The 18,521-nt window shown below is 41.7% G+C and overlaps 1 protein-coding gene across 1 annotated transcript in view; it reads right to left on the bottom strand.

Annotated features, from left to right (window-relative positions):
- The window catches only part of LOC140732660 (dynein axonemal heavy chain 6-like), a 549,473-nt gene that overhangs the window by 437,152 nt on the left and 93,800 nt on the right, over nucleotides 1–18,521 (bottom strand). The window contains 3 exon segments of the mRNA XM_073055353.1: nucleotides 6,408–6,664; nucleotides 14,520–14,651; nucleotides 16,151–16,289. Coding sequence (XP_072911454.1) covers nucleotides 6,408–6,664; nucleotides 14,520–14,651; nucleotides 16,151–16,289 — 528 coding nt within the window.

Raw genomic sequence — 18,521 nt, 5'->3', positions numbered from 1 at the left:
CCAGATGAGTTCTTCCAGGTGTTTGTGTGTTGCCAATAAACTTACAGCTTGGCTAGCAATCCAGAGATATGATTTTAAACCTTGCTTTAGCAATGGTGGAATGTACTAGCAGTTAAAAAATAATTTGTAATTGAATTTTTAAAGAAAAAATATCCTGAGTAGTGTGGATCATGAAATAAGCAGATTATTGTCAAACTCAGTTGGTTCACTCAAGTCCTTCTTGGAGAACATCTGCCATTCTCACCTGGTCTCTTCGGTATGCGACCCAGACCCAGTCAGTAAGTTTGGCTTTAGCTTCCCTCTGGGCCCAGCAAGCTACTCAATTACTATTATATTAATACAGAGAAAGAGAAATGCCAGACAGACTACACAGCATTTAGCAAATCACCAAACTTGGACATAACAAGTCACTCCAAGTCTGGTTGACCTTCTCGTGAATACCTGGGGACTGTTGTCTAAAGTCAGAGGGCTAACCCACAGATTAGTCAAACAATGTTTAAATGTTTAAACAATGTTCCATTGTTTAAAAAGGGTTCTAGAAGTAAGCCTGGCAATTATAGACCTGTCAGTTTGACATCAGTGGTGGGTAAATTAATGGAAAGTATTCTTAGAGATAGTATTTATAATTATCTGGATAGACAGGATCTGATTAGGAGTAGCCAGCATGGATTTGTGCGTGGAAGGTCATGTTTGACAAACCTTATTGAATTTTTTGAAGTAGTTACGAGGAATGTTGACGAGGGTAAGGCAGTGGATGTAGTCTATATGGACTTCAGCAAGGCCTTTGACAAAGTTCCACATGGAAGGTTAGTTAAGAAGGTTCAGTCGTTAGGTATTAATGCTGGAGTAATAAAATTGATTCAACAGTGGCTAGATGGGAGATGCCAGAGAGTAGTGGTGGATAATTGTTTATCGGGATGGAGGCCGGTGACTAGCGGGGTGCCTCAGGGATCTGTTTTGGGCCCAATGTTGTTTGTAATATACATAAATGATCTGGATGATGGGGTGGTAAATTGGATTAGTAAGTATGCTGATGATACTAAGGTAGGAGGTGTTGTGGATAATGAGGTGGGTTTTCAAAGCTTGCAGGGAGATTTATGCCGGTTAGAAGAATGGGCTGAACGTTGGCAGATGGAGTTTAATGCTGAGAAGTGTGAGGTTCTACATTTTGGCAGGAATAATCCAAATAGAACATACAGGGTAAATGGTAGGGCATTGAGGAATGCAGTGGAACAGAGAGATCTAGGAATAACAGTGCATAGTTCCCTGAAGGTGGAGTCTCATGTAGATAGGGTGGTGAAGAAGGCTTTTGGAACGCTGGCCTTTATAAATCAGAGCATTGAGTACAGAAGTTGGGATGTAATGTTAAAATTGTACAAGGCATTGGTAAGGCCAAATTTGGAATATTGTGTACAGTTCTGGTCACCGAATTATAGGAAAGATATCAATAAATTAGAGAGAGTGCAGAGACGATTTACTAGGATGTTACCTGGGTTTCAGCACTTAAGTTACAGTGAAAGGTTGAACAAGTTAGGTCTCTATTCATTGGAGCGTAGAAGGTTGAGGGGGGATTTGATCGAGGTATTTAAAATGTTGAGAGGGATAGATAGAGTTGACGTGAATAGGCTGTTTCCATTGAGAGTAGGGGAGATTCAAACGAGAGGACATGATTTGAGAGTTAGGGGGCAAAAGTTTAAGGGAAACACGAGGGGGTATTTCTTTACTCAGAGAGTGATAGCTGTGTGGAATGAGCTTCCTGTAGAAGTAGTAGAGGCCAGTTCAGTTGTGTCATTTAAGGTAAAATTGGATAGGTATATGGACAGGAAAGGAGTGGAGGGTTATGGGCTGAGTGCGGGTAGGTGGGACTAGGTGAGATTAAGAGTTCGGCACGGACTAGGAGGGCCGGAATGGCCTGTTTCCGTGCTGTGATTGTTATATGGTTATATGGTTAATGGCCTGACGTGGAAGCTAGTGAGTTCAGGGAAGAGAACAGTGTTGTCATGAAACATCTATATTACAAAAGAGGAGGTATTGGTACTGTTAAAACATATAAAGATGGCTAAATCCCCAGGGATTGACCAATTGTATCTGAGGAACCTGTGGGAAACAAAGAAAGGACCCCTGCCAGAGATGTAATCATGGGTGAGGTAACAGAAGACATGAGGGTGGCTAATGTTGTGCCTTTATTTAAGATGGTCTACAGAAAAAAAAAACAGGGAATAACAGTCCAGTGAGCTCAACATCAGCAGTGTGGAAGTTACTGGAAGAGATTCTGAGAAACAGAATCTATCTGTTTGGCAGAAGGTGACCATGACTATATGTGCGTCTCATGAGTTTGACAGTTTTTTGAATAGGTGACAAAGGGCACTGACAAAGGAAGAGCGATAGTTATTGTCTACATTGACTTTATAAAGCCCTTTGTCAAGGTCCCCATGGGTAGTCTAGTCCACAAGGTTAAAGGGATCTTCAGTGAGCTTGTCAATAGATACAAAACTGGCTTGGTAGTAGAAGTCAGAGGGTGATAATGAAGGATTGTTTTTCAAACTGAAGGCCTGTGACCAATACAGTATTGGGTCCTCTGTTGTTTGTCATATACATTAATGATCTGAATGAGAATATGGATGGCATAATTAATATATTTGCAGATAACACCAGAATTGATGACATAACAAATAGAGAAGAAGGTAATCTAAGATTACAACAGGATACAGATCACCTGGGAAAATGGGTAAAGAAATGGCAGATGGAATTAACTCAGAAGTGTGAAGTAAATCTTGGTAAGTTCACCCAGGTTGGGACGTACTTAGAACCCTGGAAAATTTTGTAGAATAGAAGAGACCCAAGGGTACCATTACATAATTCCTTGAGAGTGGCAAAACAGGTAGACAGGTGGTGAAGGTGGTTTTTTTGAAATGAATTGAATTGACTTTATTACTTGCATCCTTCATGTACATGAGGAGTAAAATTCTTTACGTTACATCTCTGTCTAAATGTTCAATTTATTGTAAGTTATAATAAATGGAATGTACAATGGGACAGTCAATATAACATAGAAATATAATTGTATCAGCATGAATTAATCAGTATGATGGCCTGGTGGAAAAAGCTGTACTGGAGCCTGTTGGTCCTGGCTTTTATGCTGTGGTACCGTTTCCCGGATGGTAGCAGCTGGAATAGATTGTAGGGTGACTTGGGTCCCCAAATATCATTCAGGCCTTTTTTTTCACAACTGCTTTTGTAAATGTCCTGAATAGTGGGAAGTTCACATCTACAGATGCGCTGGGCTGTCTGCACCACTCTCTGCAGAGTCCTGCGATTGAAGGAAGTACAGTTCCCATACCAGGCAGTGATGCAGCCAATCAGGATGCTCTCAATTGTGCCCCTGTAGAAGGTTCTTAGATTTGGGGGCCCATACCAAACTTCTTCAACTGTCTGAGGTGAAAGAGGCACTGTTGTGCTTTTTTCACTGCACAGCCAGTCTGTACAGACCACGTGAGATCCTCAGTGATGTATATGCCAAGGAACTTAAAGCTGTTTACCCTCTCAACCCCAGATCCACTGATGTCAATAGGGGTTAGCCTGTGTCCATTCTTCCTGTAGTCCTCAACCAGCTCCTTTGTTTTTGCAACATTGAGGGAGAGGTTGTTTTCTTGACACCACTGTGTCAGGATGATGACTTCTTCTCTGTAGGCTGCCTCGTTATTATTTGAGATAAGGCCAATCAATGTAGTATCATCAGCAAATTTAACAGATTGGAGCTGTGGGTGGTGACACAGTCATGGGTATAGAGAGAGTAAAGGAAGGCTGTGTTTTGGTGCATTTGCCCTTATTAGTCAAGGAAGTGAGTACAGTACATGAATTGGGATACCATGTTACAACTGTACAATAGTGAGATCACACCTGGAATATTGTGTGCAGTTCTGGTCTCCACGCTATAGGAAGGATGTGATTAAAAAATATTCGTGAGGATGTTGCCAGGACTGGAGGGCTTGGGCAATAAGGAGACACTGTAAAGGTTGGATCTATTTTCCCTGGAGTATAGGAGGCTGAGGGATGACCTTACAAAGGTTTATGAAATCATGAGGGGCATAAATAACATGGATGCATCACTTTCTCTCATCTCTTCTCAAGGTAGTATTTTCCTTATGAACTATTCAAATATATTCCAATATTACTTTAACAATGCCTTTAAAACTACAATTGACATGATTATTTTTAAAAATCACACAATTAACTTCAATTAAACTTTTATCATTTCACTAATCAAGTTATGTTATTGTTAAAGACGTAGCTAGATCTGTTATACTATTGTTACAATGTTAATAACAAACTCAGAAACTTTGATCAGACTTAACTTAAAGTTCAATATACAGGTAGTCCCCGAGTTACGAACATACGACTTATGGACAACTCGTACTTATGAACCAAGGGAGGAGAACGCCGTCCGCCATTTTAAGTCAGATCGCGACGCTATCCACCATTTTAAGTCTGATCGCAACGCCAACCACCATTTTAAGTCTGATCGCGATGCCAACCACCATTTTAAGTCGTTGCCATTGGCACCATGTTGAGTGTTTAACTTTGTATTTGGCTTAAGTTTTTCTTAGTAAGATTCATCCTGACCCCGGCCACCCCCGCCCCCACCCCGTTCCGGTTGGCTGGTGGCACAGTGAGATCAGCGAGTTTGATCCAGTGACAGACCGCTCCCGTGCCGGATTGATGTCCATCGACTGACTCCCGTACCATCCGTGCCAGGTTGATGTCAAGCTCGCAACTCAACCTCATTAAAAAAAACACTGCCACCTCCAGTTTAAATACCCACGTGGAATATTGTGGAGGATCAAATACCCAAACCCAGCACAGCCCCCACTTGTCCCATTTAGCCTGTCTCAGTGCAGTGGTCCTTAGGACCCAGCGGACCTCAGGAGCCGGTGGAGGTCGGGACCCACCGCCCGCAGTGTTTCTGTTCCATTGACGGGAAGCGATTGCGATTGAAAATAAAGTGGAAATAATAAAGCATTTGGAAAGAGGTGAAACGCCATCGGTCATTGGAAAAGCATTAGGCTACAGTCGGTCAACGATCGGAACAATTTTAAAGGATAACGGAGAATAATAAGTGAGAATAATGGAGCATGTGAAACGCCCTGCCCCAATGAAAGCTACAACTATTGCTAATCAACACAGCGGTTTAATTATTGGAATACATACGTTTCTTAAGTGTTTTATATGCATAGAAAGGTAAAATATATACAATATACTAAGACAAACGTTTGACGAACTGACACTAAGTAATACTGGATGTACTTGTTCCGACTTACGTACAAATCCGACTTAAAGACGGACTCAGGAACGGAACTCGTACGTAACCTGGGGACTGCCTGTATTTTCTTTTATTTTGTAGCATAATTTTAAATTATTGCTATATTATAACCATATAACAATTACAGCACGGAAACAGGCCATCGCGGCCCTTCTAGTCAGTGCCAAACGTTTACTCTCACCTAATCCCACCGACCTGCACTCAGCCCATAACCCTCCATTCCTTTCCTGTCCATATACCTATCCAATTTTTTTTTAAATGACAATATCGAACCTGCCTCTACCACTTCTACTGGAAGCTCATTCCACACAGCTACCACTCTCTGAGTAAAGAGATTCCTCCTCGTGTTACCCCTAAACTTTTGCCCCTAACGCTCAACTCATGTCCTCTTGTTTGAATCTCCCCTGCTCTCAATGGAAAAAGCCTATCTATTCCCTTCATAATTTTAAATACCTCTATTAAGTCTCCCCTCAACCTTCTACACTTCAAAGAATAAAGACCTAACTTGTTCAACCTTTCTCTGTAACTTAGGTGCTGAAACCCAGGTAACATTCTAGTAAATCTCCTCCTCTTATTGTGTCATTTAAGTCATTAATGAATGCTATGACTACTTGAGGCCCCAGTTCAGCTCCTTGTTAGATACCATTAGTCATAGAACAATATAACACAAATACAAGCTCTTTAGCCAATGAATCCATGCCAGCCATAGTGCCCACCCAGCTAGTCCCAATATCCTGTGTTCGGGCCATATCTCTTAAGCTCTGACCCTCCATGTACAGTATGTATCCAAGGGCTTCTTAAATGACACTATTATACTTGCCCCAACCATTTCCTCTTTCAGCTCATTCCATATACTCACCACCCTCTGCATAAAAAAGCTGCCCCTCAGATCCCTTTTAAATCTTTCTTCTCACATTCTAAATCTATGCCCCCTAGTTTTGGACTCCCCTTCCCTGGAGAAAAGGCAGCAACCATTCATCTTATCAATTTAAAAACATTTCTATACCGTGTTCCTTCTCTCAATTAAAATTCCAAATGGCACTATATATTTTTTCCAGTACCTAGTGGGATTGAAGCACTTACTCACCTCAGCAGTTGTCCATTCCTTCTTGCATCTGTTGAGGTCACTGCATATGAAGCAGTCATGGCTTCAAGTAATAGCCGGACAGCAGTTTTCACCAGTCGATTGAGAAGCTCTTGGAAGAGGTGATCCACCAGTTTCAGGAACCTGATGAATACCATGAGGAGGGGTCTTGACTCCACAATCTCAGTAAATGTTGGCCTCTTGCTCAAGTCGCTGGGTTCTGCTACGAATAACTTCCTGAATCCTTCTGCTGTGGCTTTCTGCAGAGTTGGAGTGCAAGGAAATTACAAGCATAAATCAGAACTTCCACTTTGTGTTGATTTAACAAAATGAGCTTAAATCCAAGACCCTGTAATTCAACAGGAAATGCAGCTGAGGAAAATGCTAGGTCTTACTCACTCAAGGATTATACAATGCACCAGTTATTTAGGACAAATAAAAGGTTTCTTCAATGGAATTCTGCATCCCTGGAGGTTGTGCACACTTAGGGAATCCAACATATGGAATGGAGCAGTAAACTGGGATCAATGTAAAAATTCATCCGTAACCTTACTGTATGCCAGAACAGGCTCAGGAGGTCAAATAGACTTCACCTGCTCCCATCACCTTCCTGGTGCATTCAGCCACTAAAGAGGTCACTGAGTGTATGTTCATGATCTCCTGCTGCTGTAGCCTATCCACTTCAAGGTTTGACATGTTGTGCATTCAGAGATGCTTTTCTGCACACCACTGTTGTAACATATGGTCATTTGAATTACTGTCGCCTTCCTGTGAGCTTCAACCAATTTGGCCATTCTCCTCTGATCTCACTCATTAATAAAGCATTTTCAACTAGAACTGGTGCCCACTGGATTTTTTTTTGTTTTTCGTACCATTCTCTGTAAACTCTAGACACTGTAGTGTATGAAAATCCCAAGAAATCAGCAGTTTCTGAGATATTCAAACTTCCCTGTCTAGCACCAACAATCATTCCACAGTCAAATTCACTGAGATCACATTTCTTCCCTATTTTGATATTTGGTTTGTACTGTTATGAATGTGAAGCAACTCTGAGGGGCCGAAGGGTACAAAGTCGCCCCCTCCTTTTTGAGAATCAGAAGATCGCTATTAATTCGGGTTTGGGACCCAGGAAATGAGAGGGAGACACGCAGAATACACAAGGTTTGGAATGTGTCCTGGCCTCAGCGGAACGGAACCACTGATAACGGCCATTGTCTCTTGGAGACGGAATTGTGTATTGAGTACTGTACTATTCATTGAAACCCCTCAGAGGACAACCAGAGTGGTCTGGTTGAGGGATTGCATCATCCCAACCTGATTAACATCTGAGACCCTGTGAGTAAGGATAAAAGAGGGACTGGGGAACAACCCCTTTAGACGCACCAGGAGAAACGCTAGAAATCCCGTGATAGCGTTTTATAGCGAACGCCGGTGAGAGCTCGTGTGCATCCTCCCTTGCCGGGGTGGCGGGCTCATCAAGGAAGAACAGTTTAGCTAAAGGAGAGGCCACAAGTGAACGGCCACACCAACGAGACACTGACGGATCGAAATCATAAAAGGAAAGCCAGCAAGTTTTTCTCCAAATCTCTCTCTCTCTCCAACAATTGCAACACAGCGGTCCCCAACGGCTGCAGCCTGCATGAACTGAGTGAACTTTATATTTCCATCGGACAATACATTATCCCCTAGACAACGATAGAGCTTATTTCTTATTGATTATTATTATACCCGCACTTTTAGATTGAGTATTGACGACGTATATTATCTGTATATTTGCATTGATATTATTTTTGTGTATTTTTACTAATAAATACTGTTAAAAATAGTATAATCAGACTTCAATGGACGTCTCCATCTTTGCTGGTAAGTGACCCAGTTACGGGGTTCGTAACAGAACAACAACTGTACCTCTTGCCCATGTCTGTCTGCTTCTTTGCATTGAGTTTCTGCCGCATGGCAGGCTGATTAGATATTTGCATTAGTAAACAGGTGTACAGGCATACCTAATAAAGTAGCTACTAAGTGTAGTTCATCTATTGTTCACCACACTCACCCACCCCCCCCACCACCCTTACCTGGTTCCAATTCCATCTGCCATTCATCCCTCTCCTAATGATTCCCATTATTATAGCACAGGAGATTCTGCAGATCTTTAAATCTTGACCAATACACACAAAATGCTGGAGGAACTCAGCAGGTCAGGCAGCATCTATAGAGGGGAATAAACAGTGGATATTTTGGGTGAAGGCCCTTCATCAGCACTAGAAAGGAAAGGGGCAGAAGGCAGAAAAAGAAGGTGGAGGGAGTGAGAGAAGTAAAAGTTTGGTGAGACCAGGTGAGGGGAAAGTGGGTGGGTGGGGCAGGAGTGGTATGATGCAGGAAGTTGGGAGGTGATAGGTGGAAGAGGTAAAGGAATGCAGAAGCAATAGAATGAAGAAATAATAGGAGAGGACAATGGACCATGGAATAATGGCAAGGAGATGGGAAACGAGAGGGAGATGATGGGCAAGTAATGATGGCAGGGAAGGAGAAGAGAGGGATTGAGAGGGTACACAGAATGAGAAATGGAAAATAAGACAGAAGAAAGGGTTATGATGGGAAGGATGAACAGAGGTGAGTGATTACCAGAGTTAAAAAAATCAGTGGTAATGCCATCAGATTAGAGGTTACCTAGACAGAATATGAGGAGTTGCTCCTTCGACTTGAGTTTGGCCTCATTGTAGCAGTGGAGGAGGCGGTGGACAGACATGCCAGTATAAGAATGGGAAGTCAAATTGAAATGGATGGCTACCAGGAGATTCTGACTGTTGTGGTGGCACAGAAAAGGTGCTTAACCAACCAGTCTCCAAATCCATGTTAGACCTAACCTTCAACAACTTGCAGGTGAAGCATCACCTCGCCTGGAAGGACTGTTTGGCATCCTGAATGGTGGTGAGGAAGGGGGCATGGGGGCAAGTGTAGTACTTGTCACGGTCACAGGGATAACTGCCAGGATGGAGATCAGTGGGGAAGAATGAGTGGACAAAGAAGTAACATTGAGAATGATCCCTACAGAAAGCACAGGGGAAGAAGGAAGGATGTACTTAGTGGTACAATCCTTTTGGAAACGGTGGAAGCTGTGGAGTACTGGCTGGATACAGAGGCTCATAGGGTGGTAGGTAAGGACAAGGGGAATACTATCCCTGTTATAACAGTGGGGGCAGATGTACAGGAAATGGAGGAGATAAGGGTGAGGGCAGTAGCAATGGTGGTGGTAAAATAAGACATCTCAATTGGAGGAAGAAAAAGGAGTTGTTGCCAGAAATTGTTAAATTGAATATTAAGTCCTGAGGGCTGCAATGTTCCCAGATGGAAAATGAGGTGTTGTTTTTCAAGCTTATTTTGGGTATCATTAGTTCAATGTGGGAAGCCGAAGCCAGATATGGCCGTAAATCTCCATTTGAATTTTTTTTGTCTTGTTTTTAACCACTGTTTTTTAAAGTAGCTGTTACCTTGGCAACTTTGGTCTGAACCCTACAGCAGACATTTCCCTTAGTTCTCTCCACCCATCTCACTATCTGCAAATTAAACAGTTTTTGTTAATTTTCCAATTCTGATGAACCGAAGCATTGACTGTTTTTTCCTCCATGCTGATGCATCTTGACCTGCTGAACGCTTCCAGTATTTTCTGTTTCATGACAACAGAAGCATGTCCAAAGGCAATTGCTCAGATTGTCACAAACATTAAAGTCTATAGAAAGGCTATATTTTCCTGAAGAACAAGAAAGCAGCGTCTTCATCTTAAGTAACATCTTGTGTTAATATCTTCCTGTCTGACCATTATAAAATAAATTATTTTATCAAATGTCTTGCCCTTTATTCCCTCCGAGCTCCTTCCTCACCTGCACCATTGAGACAAGTAAGGTTTGGATACCCAATCTCACTCATTCTTCAGGAGAGCAACATCTGCATATCTTCCTCTTTTGCCATTAATTCTTTATACAGCTGGCACAGAAGGAGGGCACAGGACAATTCTATAGCCACTTCAAAGGAACAACCTACCATCTGCACTGATCCTGGTCACTCTGTCAAATATATAAGTAAGTGTGTCACGTTCCCAACCACCAAACTGCCAGTTCCAACTGCATGACATAGGATAGTGCTGCTGTTTCTCACTCAACCTTGCACAGGATGTGGTGGTGTGGCTGTGAAGCTGGAAATCAACAAAAGGAATGATGAAGACTATTTATCAAAGCTTGATTCTGATATTGGACTTTCCTTGGCTACGTTCATTCTAGTTCAGACTATTAGCATTTTTAAAGTGATGACTGTTTCCATAGCTTTATCATAGAATAGCACAGAAACACATTTTCACATTTATCTGAACTTATGTATGCCAGTGTTAATATTCATCCTTAACATCAATTCCTCTCCTCATTATTCACACTAGTTGCATTTTGGTAAGTTAAACCAGGGCAGGGCTTGGTGCAGTTCCAAAGAGAGTTGTAGAACAGAGAGACCTAGTAGGAGTATAAGTACATAGTTCCCTGGAAGTGGCAACGCTGGTAGACAGGGTGGTGACTGGCCTTCATCAATCAGACTTCATGTATTGTGTGCAGTTCTGGCTGCCTAGCTATAACAAAGATTTAGCTATCTTATAAACACTTTTAAAATCATGTATGGTGTAGCTAAGGAGGGTATCACATTTTTATTTTCCTGGGCATGTTTCCATGTTGCATCAATCTATGACTTCTTTCTCCTCTTCAGCTCAACCATCTCAGCTTCTTACCATGCTCACAGTAAACTGTTTCTCCTGAAATCTCCATTAGATTCACTTATGACTCCTCTTTTTGAGCTCCTCTGTGTTGGTTAAAGGCATGGAACAAAGATGAACAAGGGAGTACAGTACATTACACACAAATGGCAAAACAAGCTCAAGTAGCTAAATTGTCAATTCCTATTGATATCAAATAGCCACGAGGACTTCCGGTAAGATGGCGATCGCTTAGCTGCTCCGAACTTTTGTTCCGTTACTGTCGCTACCTTTGCACTAAATGTCTCCATTTTATAAAGCTTAGTTAGGAATTATTTCGGTATCTCTTACTTGCCTGTGAATATATCTAACCTACAATGTCTAGCAAGAGTTCTAAATCCGGGAGAAAAGTAACTACGACCTCGTCGGACGTGACGATGGAGGCGCTTGCAAATCTCCGAGACGAAATCTTAAAGCAAATTAAAACCGCTTTCAAACAGTTAGAAGAGAAACTGGATCGGATCAACGATAAAGTGGACAAACATGCTGAACACTTGTCTCGCATCGATTCGACTTCTGAAGCTTTAGAAAGTCGGGTTCGATACTTGGAGACTCTCTGTTCCAGCTTAGAGGAAAAATCTAATAAACTTCTTTCCAAAATGGTGGATCTCGAAAATCGCAGCAGACGCTGCAACATCAGAATTCTGGGATTACCAGAGGCAACTGAGAAGGGGTCAACCGTGAAGTTTTTCGCCGAGTTTCTCTGTGAGATATTCGGGAAGGATCTGCTTCCAAACCCGCCCGAGCTGGAACGGGCACACAGAGTCTCTGTCTCTCCCGGAATTCTGGGATCCCGTCCACGACCAGTAATCTTGTGTTTCCATCAATACCAGGTAAAACACAGTCTGATTGTGGAGGCACGTCGCAGAGGCTCTTTTTCTTTCCAGGATACAACCATTCGCTTTGTGGAAGATTTTGCACCCCAGACCTTAAAGATGCGCGCTGAGTATAAAGGCGTAATGAAAGTGCTTTTTGATCGTGGTTTCAAACCTTCCTTTCATAATCTTGCTGACCTAAGAATCAAGTTTAATACCGGGGAATTCAAGTGGTTCAAATCAGCGAGGGAAGCTGAAGCGTTTGTGGCAAGTCTTCCGGCTATCCAGTCATCTTCGGAATCTGATCGGACCTCCTAAAATGGTGGATAAGTACTCCTCGTAGTAAAATTACTTTCTCTGGACTCGGAATTCACTTGAATCACTCAGACATTATTCACTGAAACTCTAAAGGCTGTTGACAATCTCTCCCGGGATTTGGTGTGTGTGTAATCTATTTTTACCTCTGTATAACTTTACCTGCAGAGTTCTACAACTAAATCTAACTTGTTTTGGAGGTTTGAAGTCTTTAGTGAAGGCCTCCCTGTTTGTCAGTTCACAGTTCAACTGCTGATTTATTTTTCCTCTGTTTTAAATACTTATTTATTTTATCTTTTTCTTTTCTTCATCCCCTTTTTTTTTCCATTCTCTGAATGTTTTTTTCTCCCTTCTCGGTAAACGGTTGATAAATACTCGTCTTGAATTTATAATTCTCCCCTTTTTTTTTTCTTTTTCCTTCTTACCTTTTTTTTTCCCTTTCTCTTACTTTATTCTTCTATAATATTTCGCGGGTAGGTTAGTTTTGGTTTTCTTCTGATTCGCTCTGTATTAAGTTGTATATCTCGGCAGAAGGTGTTCTAATCTGTAGTTATGTTTTCTAGTGCATAAACTAGTTACTGTTTGTTATAGCATTTATACGGAACTGCTGTCAATGACACAGATCTGGAAGTTGTATTTGGGTTAATTTTTCTGGTAGAGCTAGCTACTTGTTGGTAGCCGTCTAGTTTTGGGTTGTGTGGGTGGGGTGGATTTTCCAGTTCCAACATTTCTTTATTGTTTAGGACTCTCTATATTGTGTGGTGGTTGGTCTGGAATTGTTTTTTTTTCTTGTGTTGTGGGGTTTGGGGAGGACACTAAGCTCACTTGTCTTTAATTTAGGTGCTTTTTTGTTAAATTCTCTTCCTGTGTAGCATATTGTTATTGTATGCTTAACCTTGCTCTGTATTAATGCTCCTCATTGGGATTTGGGGTTTTTAATTTTGTAAAATGTTTTGAAAAACTAATAAAAAATTTTTTTTTAAAAAAATAAATAAAATAAAAGAAAGAAAAAGACAAATAGCCATGAGGAGAAATGGCAATGGTGCTCTTCCTCCTGGATGCTTAGAGTTCAACGTCTGGCTCTGACACTGCTTCTTAATGCTGTCATAGTGGGTGTGGGGTGCATGGGGTGTCCAGGGCGGGGTAGCATCTCTGGTGAAGGAGCTTGTTTTGTCCAACCTGGGCCAGCTTGCTCACTTTTCGTCTCCACTGGACACTCAGCTCTCACTTGTGGCTCCAAGTAGCTGTTTGCAAGCAACAGAGCCACATTCTGGTATACCCCTTCAACAGGTGGGCTAAACCAGGTGAGAGTAGCTGGCTGGCCTCACACCCCAGGGAGATAGGAACATGTCTGTCCTAGCGATGTGAAGTCAGCACCAGCAGGCTGGGCAGATGAAAACTACAGTTGGATCCAAGGGTCAGAAAAGTGGTCCTGCAACGCTTCATGAACACTGAAGGGTATGAAGAACCAGAGAAGATCTTATGGTCATCCACTGCAACCAAGACCCCAGTTATGTTGACTACTCAGACCACTGAATCCGGACTTCCAAGATCAAGAGAGTGGAACTACCCCAGCGCAATGGCTCTTCCATTTCAAAAACTTTTCCACACAGGTTTCCTGTTATCATTGGATATAATGCAGAACCACCTGAATCATAGAGTAAGGCAACATGGAAACAGGCTCTTCAGCACAACTTATCTACACCAACTAAGGTGCCCTCCTTAGATAGTTCCCATTTGCCTGCATTTGGCCCATATTTCCTATCCATGTATACATCCAACTATCTTTTAAATGCTGCTGTTGTACCTGCCTCAACAATTTCCACTGGCAGTGCATTCCATATACGGACCGCCCACTGCATAGAGAAGTTGCCCTCATATACTTTTAAAATCTATCCACTCTCACCTAAATCTATGCCCTCTAGTTTTTGGTTCCCTTTTCTTGGGAAAAAGTCATTGAGTTCACCCTATCTATGCCTCTCATGATTTTATACATCTCTATAAGGTCATGCTTCAGTCTCCACCACTCCAAGGAATAAAGTATTAGCTTGCCCAACAACCCGCTATAACTCAGGCCCTCGAGTCCAGGCAACATCCTTGTAAATCTGGTGTTTTTTCCCCAGATGTCCTATCAGCTGTGAGTGGTTTCTGATTACAAGGCAGCTGGAAGGATGACAGTAGTTGTGAAATCACCTGCAAACAGGTCTCTTTGACAGACTGAATTATCTTGTATCTGAGGTCACAAAGCTGTTTCAGTGCATATTTACGTTGCTCACTCTGAATTTCAGCAAACTCCTCGCAGGAATAGGAGTTATATCTGTCCAGCTGAAAGTGAAAAAGAAAACACTGATGAAGCATTTCACAGAAAAATCTCAGCCTGTCCCTGGAGAACAGACAGCAGGATGGATTCTCTGTATTTAGGGAGCATATTAGTAGAGGCCTCACAGCTCCTCATAGATTGTAGGAGTTGTCTGTGAAATTTGCATGGTCTCCACATGGATTTTACCTAGTTTTCACTCATACCTCAAAGATGTGGTCTTGGATAAGTATCCCTCATCTATCTAAATGGCAAAAGAATAGAGTGAGTGGTTTGACAGACTTAGGTTATTTTCTCTGGAGCACAGAAGTTGAGGAGAGATCTGATAGAGATTTCGAAGATTATGAGGGGTCTGGATACAAAGCGCATATCTTTTTCCCAGGGTTGAAATGTCTCATATTAGGGGGCATACATTTAAGGTGAGAGTTCAATGGAGATGTGTGGGGCATATGATTTATACAGAGAGAGATGGTGACTAGAATACACTGTCAGGTGTGGTAGTGGAGGTAAATACGATAGAGGTGTTCAAGAGGCTCTTAAATAGGTATATGAAGGTGCAGAGAATGGAGGAAAATGGACATTGTGAATCAGAATTAGGTTCAATAATACTGTCTTATATGACATGAAATTTCTTGTTTTGTCTAAGTATAAAGGATTTAATTATTTTTAATCAGCTTGGCACAACATTGCAGGCCAAAGGACCTATTCCTGTGCTGCACTGTTCTGTGTTATATAAGAGTTAATGAATACTGAAGAGAGAATAGATTGTAGGGGCACAGGAGTGTAAGGAGAGGGTACTGTTGGAATTGCTCTTCTGAGACCCATCATTGACTCAATAGACCAAATTAACTCCTTCTGTGTCATTGCAGGTAATAAATCAATATGGATTTTATCCCTTGAGGTATTTACAGTAGATCTGGAGAGAAGATCCACAGCTACTCGGTATCTGTAAGGCAACTTGAAAGTAGTAAAATGTCTCAAGTCTTTGTTGGACTTTGACCTGCAGTATTCAAATTTCAACACTTATGCAAAACCAGTGAAAAGAAAATAGGGAGGGTAAAACAAGCATCTGAGAAAAGAGAGAAAAAGAAATATCAGAGAACAGTGCCTAGGTAGTTAGAGTGCCATGTCAAAGAATGATGGAGCCAAAAATCCATAAGTATAGAGTTCTCCGAGATTTATATAGTAGAAGGCAGCCAAACACTTGATAAGAATTTTAACTTTGAGGCATCACAGTACCTGGTCAGTAAGCTCATGAGGTAACAGGAAAATATTAGTTTAGACATAGACAGCAGCATGATTATCCAATGGGAGGCCAGCAAGGACACAAGTGGAATAGAGTCTGAGGGTGATGAGTGGTGGATGAAGAGTAATGGAAGCAGGAGTGGAATGGGAAATATTGCCGAGTGGATGCAGAAGATTTTTATAGTTGACAGGACTGAGGGAATCCTCAGAACAGTACTTCAGTTGCTTCATTTTAAACCCACAACATGATAAGCAGACTTACCTTCACAAAAACAATGGCACTCTCTGCAGATCCTAGACCTCCATTACTTGAACTGGCTGCTTCACACAATGCCTGTATGTAATATAGGCAGCGCTGGAAGATCACATCAGCAACAAACAATTGCTTCATCATAATCATTCTAAAAAACAAAAAACAATGAACAATCAAAATTGGGAAAGACACTTAACTTTCCATCCCAGCATTCATTCTTATTTACAGTTCCTCCACAGCCTTACAGCATTCTGTGACCCCCCCCATCACTGAAACTTCTAATTATGCTTCCTTCTCAGTCACTCCATCACTCACAGACCTGCTCTAAGCTCTCCACCCTTCTTTAAAATGCTTCCTAAAATGTTTCTCTTTGAGAAGCTTCTGCTCCCTGTCCTGTGCCCATTCAGAGCTACACGGTCCAGAAGTAGATCATGTTGATGATTGTTTTCAAGTAAAATCATGCCAATCATAAAAGTGGTCTGGACACTTCCAGCTAATACCAAGCCTGATATTTTTCCAGCATCAGACACAAGCCTATCATTGTGCAATGCCAGTTTCAGTATATTTTACATAAACTATATTGCAAAGCTACATGAAATAACCACCATGGTGATAGTGTCAACATAGCTAGGAAGTATCATACCAAGTTGTGGTTTAAAGGGACACCTTCTTGACCTCCCATTGCAGCTTCAAAACTGACAGAAGATTGCTCAAACACCAGTCAAATTCCATAGGGTGCGATAAATCCCAGGGAGTTACTGCAGTATTTAACTGCTGTGCTACTCATTTAATGGGCACTTCAGTGTAACAGTTCATGTAGCATTTCAACAGTGATGTCTTTAGGACTGGTATTGTGGGTCACTCAGACAAGATTGGAGTCCTCAAGTAAGTAGTCACAGAGTTGGTCACCTGTGAAGAGCACACAAGCAGAGAGAACACCTGATGCCTGAACCTATCTGGTTATCTAGGTCTGTAATAACAAGGTATTTGACATTCAGTTAGGCAACCTATGACTTTGTACCTGGACTATTCTCCTGATGAAGCTGGAGGTTAGAGTAAATCTCAAACAGACAGATCTGATCTATTCCTCGGGAGACACAAATCCTGTCATCTGGAGCAACAAACATTCTGTTAGAGAAGCTCAAGCAGTACCTGTGGGTGGGAAAGAATTGTTGCCATTTCAGGTCAAAATCTGTATCTGGACCTGTTCCTGACAATTCCTATGCCCCACAGATGCTGCTTCACCTGCTGAGTTCCTCCAGCAGATTATTTGTTCCTACTCTTTAGTTTGTTGCCTTCATTGGAGATCACACTGGCTCTGGTTCTTGACTTACGGAACTATTTTTCTCTTATATTTCATTAAGACTTCACAGAGCCTCAAATTTTCCAGCTTTGCTTACTCCCATGCATGCAAGCAGCATTGGCTTCACTCAGGTGTTGATTAGGCCTCTGTTGAACAACCCACATTTTTCAATTAAGAAAATGGCCTTCCTCTCCCTGAATATCCTACTACTGATGGAACATGAGAAAAATTAGAAGATAGTGAATACCATGATTCTTGGTAGCTGCAAGGCTCACATTTGACACAAGTGTTCAACATGGAATCATAGAGAGATATTGTACAGAAACAGGTCCTTTGGTCCAGCAAGTCCATGATTATCATCTATTCCAGCCCTCAGCCCCCTGACTTATACTAATCTTACATAAATCACATTTGCTATTCCCCCACATTCTCATCAACACCGCCATGCCCTCAGATTCTATCAATCGGAAGAATAGGGCCAATTGTCCCCACACAAAAAACAATCTACTTATCCACCTGCACATATTTAGGATTAAGAGGAAACTGAGCACCAGAGAGAGAAGTGCATATGGTCATGAGAAGAACTTGCAAACTCCACATTGACAGCACTTAAGGTCTGCTTTGAACCCATCTCTGAGGCTCTGCTAGCTGGGCCACCATAATGATAGAAAGTCAAAATGATATTTCAATGCACCAAAATGAGGTGCAATCAAATTTCTAGGAACTAATCTCTTCAAGTGATAGGTTACTGACCTGAAAATTCACTCCAGTTTTCTCTTCACAGTTTCCACCTGTCCTGCTGTGTGTTTTCACAGTTTTCTATCTATATTTATGTACAGTAGTTTGGTGTAAAATTTTGTCTGATAATGCTTCCAAGAACTATCTTGCAGTACAGTAATTAACTAAATTATGTATGCTGTGTCACCCTAAGGTGTTTTTATAATGTAATAAAAAAAGTTTTTACCAATCTCTGTGGACACTGTCAACACTTCTCATTCCCTCAGTAAAGCAGCCAACATAAACAAAGACTTCATCCACCCCGGAGCATTCTCTCTTCTGTCCCCTCCCATTTTGTAG

Source organism: Hemitrygon akajei, chromosome 9, assembly GCF_048418815.1.
Source record: "Hemitrygon akajei chromosome 9, sHemAka1.3, whole genome shotgun sequence".
Classification (NCBI taxonomy): Eukaryota; Metazoa; Chordata; class Chondrichthyes; order Myliobatiformes; family Dasyatidae; genus Hemitrygon; species Hemitrygon akajei.
Note: the sequence above shows the minus strand (reverse complement) of the source record. Positions and strands in the feature narration are given on the sequence as shown.